Source organism: Miscanthus floridulus, chromosome 12 (genome assembly GCF_019320115.1).
Source record: "Miscanthus floridulus cultivar M001 chromosome 12, ASM1932011v1, whole genome shotgun sequence".
In the NCBI taxonomy this organism is placed as follows: domain Eukaryota; kingdom Viridiplantae; phylum Streptophyta; class Magnoliopsida; order Poales; family Poaceae; genus Miscanthus; species Miscanthus floridulus.
Window position 1 is genome coordinate 81,532,238 of NC_089591.1, and position 6,638 is coordinate 81,538,875.

Consider the following 6,638-nt stretch of genomic DNA (forward strand, 5'->3'; position numbering starts at 1 on the left):
TTTCTTCAGTCTGCGAGGCGATGGTGGCGACGGAGGCGGAGGCGGCACGCACCAAGGCTCAGAACGAGGCGCACGAGAAGAACAAACGGTGTTGTCCCAAGCAACAGATATAGAGAATGAACAGAGAATTGACTTAATTTATGGAGAGGCTGTTGGGGGTATTATAGTTTTTTTTTGGAGGGTTGTCTATTTTGAAGATCCTCTAAATCCTAGTTTTTAGAGATCTTTTTTACACACTCTTGGAGATGCTCTATCAATACTTAACTAGCCACACAGTTTGGTAAAATGGACATGAGAAACAGGGGGTGTATCTTACTCTTGTTGCAGCTGGTATACAGTTACAAATCACAGATACTGTCTGAAGCACAAGCTCCATCTAGCCTGAAACGCTGCCACACCAAGACACTTGGCAGCACCAGTCCTGAAACACTTGGATTTTGGAGCAGGTGTACATGAAATAGTTGGAATGCAACACAAAGTACATAATCTGCAATGTCCTCAATGCAACATGTAACAACAGTTTGTAATGTACAAGGGTTTATTGGTATTGCTTTATTGAGACATGGCAGCACACCCGCTAAACGCTGACATAGGGAGATTATGGGCTTTGTTTAGACGCCACGCAGCATTTGAAATGTGTCCCTCACCCACGAGATGATGGGGGTGGCATTGGATAGGGCATCGGAGCAATGTTTAGGGGAGCACCAGGCACTACGGCTCCTGGAACCGAGGCATGCATGCTATAGGCCAGATGAGGTGGAGCAGAAACAGGTAGTGTAACGGGAGTTCCAACAGCTGAGACAAGGGGGCCACCAACTGGCTGTCCAATTGTTGTGCCATAAGCATCGACACCTGGAGGTGTATTCGCTGGCTGTGGGGATTGGTTAGATGGTTTCCCAGGATTTGCAGCCTGACCATTTGTTTGACCTGTGATTGGACCCTGTGCAGTTGATGCATCTCCATTGTTCACACTTGTGATGTCATGTATACTTGATCGCCGCCTCTCTCTGTTCATTGAGTTCAGACGGATAAAGTACTTCTGTGCATGACTAGCTACTTGAGTTGGTGTCCTTGAGATCACAAAGTTCCGTGAAATGCTCCGCCAGTCACCTTTTCCATACTTTTCAAGTCCAAGGAGAAACAATCTGCAAAATCAAAATCAAGTTAAAGAGTATTCCAATAGCAATACAAACTCCGGGTGGATGAAGCTTTTGAGAGTAAGTTATACTGTATTTCCAGTCCCCAGAAGAAAGAAGCAATGGTTAAAATAAATTATCCAACTCTTGTATACAAGTTACTTATGTTAAATATAGTCACCTAGAACATTGAGATTTCAGGAGGAAAAAGAATATACAAGTTACTTCTGTTAAATATAGTCACCTAGAACATTGAGATTTCAGGAGGAAAAAGAATATACAAGTTACTTCTGTTAAATATAGTCACCTAGAACATTGAGATTTCAGGAGGAAAAAGAAAGCTGAATGTGTCATCTATGATATGTCGCCACTTGAATTGTTCTTAAAACATAATACTTGACGGTGTGCCCATGTCAGTGATAAAAACATCTCTTTAACTTTATGCATGATATCAGATACTTGGGAAATAGCTGCATTCTCAAGCCATTTGTTTTTTAACGTAACTACTATTTACTACGACTACTTCCACCCAATGCTTCTGCTTAATCATTAGCAGTATGTATTTTCACCTTATGACATTGGCTCAACAAGCTAATTACATTCAGATACAATTTCAGTCATTTAACCATTAAAATCACAAGTGTTGGACCCATCTTTTTTGTTTGAGAAAAAGGAACCCATCTTTTGCTCTTTTATCTGTCACCCTTGCTCACACAAATTTCATCTTTATCACTCAAACAAAACGAGGTATATTGAATTGAATTTATCATCTACGTAACAAATATACTATCAACAAGCCGACGACAATGGGGTCGTACATAAAAACAGGACTACTTGTAAAAGGTGCCTATAGCACCAACACCACTACACGCACATATGAATGCACGATAACTTCAAACTTAGCAAGTTAATACTGAATAGAGCATTCTCTAAAAGGTGCCACATAGCAAATATCAGAAGGTCGTAAGAAGAGCAATCAAAAACAGAGGGAAGAAAACAGGAGTATATACCAATAAGCATGAAATCATGCATATGGCAGAAACACCTAATTTCAAACTTTTTAAAAGCAAGTCAGGTAGAGGGAAAATAAGAGCTATATTGTACTTGACTTTTCCTTTCATTGGTCGTCTGGCACAATAATTTATAATTATATCATGGGCAACTAGTTTATTAAAGTTCATTTAGCAAATGTAGGAGGACAGTTTGGTCCCCAAAAGAAAATAGTGCACTGGAACAAGATAGAAGTATCCAATATGCTTTTGTTGTCAAAAACTTTGATGCTTATGTAAATTACAACCAATGTTTGGAAACACTGATTTTAATGCAGAAGTAAAAAGAAAATTAAAACAAAGTGCCACTAGTATCATCCATCACCTATACAATTAAAACCAGTACATACAGAGGATGTAATTCCAATATAATACAGTACACTTATTCAGCAAACTATCAATGTATAGATTACAATAATTGCAAGCGTTGAGTCAGGCAAACAGAGCTCACAGGATATTATCTAATCCACCCAGAGGCGAATGCCAGCTTAAAAGAATCATGCACAACATACCAAAACTTCCAAAACGCACAAACTGACACTCGTCCCTGCAATGAGCTTACATGTTGAAAAACAGAAATTGACTATCTAAGTAACAGAATTCAAAATCTCCAGGCCACCCAACAGAGCATGCACCAATTCTAATCCACCAATAGGTGAATAACAGCTGAAAGAATCATGACACACATACCAGAACCGCCAAATCGCACAAACCGACAGACACTCCTCAGGGCACCCAGCTTAGCCATTTAGCAGCAACGGCTAACTATCTAAGTAACGTATATCCAAGTCACCAACGGAATACGACAAGGGCACAAATAAATGAACATAAACCCAAAATAAGGTCGTAGGATCCTAGCTCCTAAGGCATGGAATCCACCTGCTGAAATGTAATTGGACCCTACTCGTGTGAGTCACCAGCCCAACCAATAAACATTCATGCAGGAGGAAACATCCTAAACCTAGTTACCGGACATACAAGGCCCAGTTTTGCTGCCAAGAGCATCAGGTAAACTACCTAAGCAAATAATTGAAAAAACTACGACAGCTATGCAGATTAATAAATTAACATAATCCCCAATAAAACAGTAACGTTCAACATAGTACCAGCTTTCCCCTACGAGGAAACACAGGCAATTCAGCAACCAATTACCAAGCATCACTGCAATTTTGGGCACGAGAATCAAAGCTGGAAGTAGAAGTCAACCTGTGCTCGTCCTCTGTCCAGGCGATGCCCTTCCTGCGCTCCTGCTCGGCCGACTTCGCCGACCCCTTGTCCCCGTGGGCCCCTCCTCCCCCACCTCCCTTCTTCCCGCCGCCGCCGCCGCCACCCCCTTCCTCGGCGGCGCCGTCAGCCGCGTACGTCGGAAGCGGCACGCGGCCCGACTCGATGCCGTCGACGTCCTCCACCAGCAGCTCGTAGTGCCGCCTGACCTCCTCTGGCGTCTTCCCCTCGACGGCCTCCGCTAGCTTCTCCCACCTCGCGTCCCCGTCCTCCTCCCCGCCCATCGTCGTCGCCACCGCGTTCTCGAACGCCTTCTCCTGCTCGCGGGTCCACGCCCCGCACCCCTCCTCGCCGCCGCCGCTGCTGCTCGCCTCCTCCACGGCCATGGCTGCGGACCCGGAGCTGACGCTGCGCGGTGGATGAACCCTAAGCAAGCGGCGGCCCCCGCGGAATCCCGCGAGCAGGGTTTCGAGGTTTTGGGGGAGAGCGGTGGCGGCGCGGCGAGATAGGAGGAGTGCCAATTTGGCTTCGGGAAGGCTGCGGGATTACGAGGAAGGGAATAAATTGGGGGCTTCGAGAAAGGAAGGCGGAGGAGCAAGAGGGGGAGATCTACCGGCGAGGTGGTGAGCTGTTAACCGCGGGGGATATTTTTGGTTTCACCGCGCGGCCGCGTCTGCGAGAGAGAGACGGGGGCTGTCGGACTCGGCCTCCCTCCCCCCTTGTGTTCTGTGTGGAAGGAGGGAGGAGGCATGGCAGCGTGCTGGCCGTGGGCGCCGCGGCCGCCCGTGTCCTGGCTCCGGACACGGACCGCTGGCGTGCGTTGGATGGTTGGAGCCGGTGAACTGGTCTCCATCGCTTCATCGGCTAACTAATCATTGAGCTTTTACCAAAAAAAAATCCTCTACGTTTTCTTACCTTTTTTATGACATGATTTCATTTCCCATCATCATATCTACAACCGTGATCCGTTGTCCTCAGCTAATCTGGTTGCGGCAAGTTCCCACTAGACTGGCTTAGCGAGCCATGGTGGCAAACACAATCATAAAAAAAACAGCACTATAATACCGAGTTTTATATGTAGCCAATCATAAAAATGAGCCTCAATACAGTACTTCTCCCGTTCCAAATTATAAGTCGCTTTGACTTTTTTGATGCATCTATTTTATTATGCATCTAGATATAATAATATGTCTAGAAATATAACAAAATGGATAAACAAAAAAATCAAAGCGACCTGTAATTTGGAACAAAATGAGTATTTAAGTAGACTTTTCCTAGTTGATGGAGATAAGGAAACAAGCATAATCTACAATTGATGTTATGAACGACACAACGAACTTGTAGAATCCACTCAATAGTATGTGAGAGTTAATCTTGGTATAAATCTAGTAGTTTGATCATCAACCGATGACAAATAGTAGGCACCTATTAGTCACAGTATAGATCTAAGATAAGTTGTTCTCTTACTGGTTGGTAATTACATATAGGGTGTGTTTGGTTGTCTGGCTAAGGATCTAGTCAAGCTTTCCTAATGCGGTTTTCTCATGTTTGGGTGCCTGGCTAATGGCATGTTCGTTTGAACTTATCAGTTGGTTTATCAGTTAAAATTTACAGTACTTTTCTCTCACAACAAAACAGTTTCAGTCCACTTTAATATCAGCCGAACAGGCCCTAAGGCCCTAAGCCTGGCTCAACTCAGCAAAAAAAACAGGGGCTGGCCTGGCAGGCTTGTACAAGCGACGCCGCGTATTCGGCTCACCTACCTGTGCTCCTTCTCCATCGCGACTGCATCTTCCGCACCACCATCGCCCACCATGCGAGCGCCGAGGCCTTCGCACGCACAACCACCGGCCACCACGCGAGCGCCACCGGCCTCCACACGAGTGTAGCCCCGCACGACCGAGCTCCGCGCCGTTCGTCCATCCGTGAGCGAGCCAGCTTGTCTGTCCGTGCGCGAGCTCTGCGCCGCCGTCCTCCGCACGCGCCACCACCACCCGCCACGCGAGCGCCGCCGGCCCCCTCGCAAGCTCCGTCGTTCGTGCCATCCCGCGTGATCGAGCTCCGCGCCATCGGTCCGTCCATGAGCGAGCCAGCCCATCCGTCCGTAGCTCCGCGTAGCCTCGGCCTCTGCACCACGTCCGGCGCCCTCGCAGCTCCACCACGTCCACCGCGTCCACCTCGGGGCACAGCTCCAACACCACGTCCGGTGCGTCCGCCTCGGGGCGCAGCGTCCGGCCATGAATCTGGCAACCCGCGTGTCTGGCAACGCCACGTCCGCCTCGGGGCGCAGCACCACCGCCGGCCATGGACGCCGTATAGATGACGCCCACCATGTGTTCGATAGATTGTGTGAGAGGGGTAAACTTACCTTCACAAAGATAAGGTGAGCCTATGCAAGCTAAGCCATGCAAACAAACACACACATTCTAATGCAGGCTCAGACAATACAGGCAACCAAACAAGTGCATGTTGCATAGCACTAGCCAATCAAGACTGGCCTGGCTTAGATAACTAAGGCAGGCTAGGATAGTCCAGACAACCAAGCACATCCATAGCAAATATGTTAGTGCTGTCCAAACCCCCTCTAATAATATATTAATATAAATCTAGACTTTGCTATTGATACCATGCTATTGAATAAAGCAACATAGGAACAAATAAGAGATAATAAGAAACATACACAAACACATAAATAAGTAGGTTTGAGTTAGGGAGACAAAACTACTAACCGAACACATTATGAGTGGACTGAATTATGATCTTGTTGCCTTAGTTTTGTATAATTCAATATAATCTAATGGTGACTCTGTGTCGGTGTTTTGGACCGACGAGCCCTCAACCAACTAGTGAAAGTGTACTGCGTGCCCCTAATCTCGGATGGTGATGCAAAGAGACACAAGGTTTATACTAGTTCAGGCAATAAGTGCCCTACGTCCAGTCTGAGAGAGCGATCTTGTATTCCTTGCACCGAGGTGCTCGTAGTAGGGGTTTACAAGCTGGGCGAGAGAGGGAGCTAGTCCCAGGTCTCTGCGTGGAGCGGCGTGGGTTGTTTGAGATGTTGATCTCTTGCAGCGAGGAAGCGTGCGTATTACAGAGTGTTGCGCATTGCTTACGTGTGTGTGTGTCTGTCTGAGCGATGTCTACGTGTGTGCGTGCCTCTGTGTTTTGTCTATCTCGTGAGTCCATCTGTGTTTCATGAGTTCCTCTTTCTCTATAAGCGGCCCCGATC

General features: G+C 46.8%; 1 protein-coding gene across 1 annotated transcript; it reads right to left on the reverse strand.

Moving 5' to 3' along the window:
- Positions 1-292: 292 nt before the first annotated feature.
- LOC136497986 (transcription factor SRM1-like) lies at positions 293-4,232 on the reverse strand. Its single transcript, XM_066493907.1, has 2 exons — positions 3,392-4,232; positions 293-1,145 (listed from the first exon to the last, which is right to left on the reverse strand). Exons 1-2 carry the CDS (start codon positions 3,793-3,795, stop codon positions 644-646), a joined length of 906 nt encoding a protein of 301 aa, XP_066350004.1. The 5' UTR covers positions 3,796-4,232; the 3' UTR covers positions 293-643.
- Between the last annotated feature and the right edge of the window lie 2,406 nt (positions 4,233-6,638).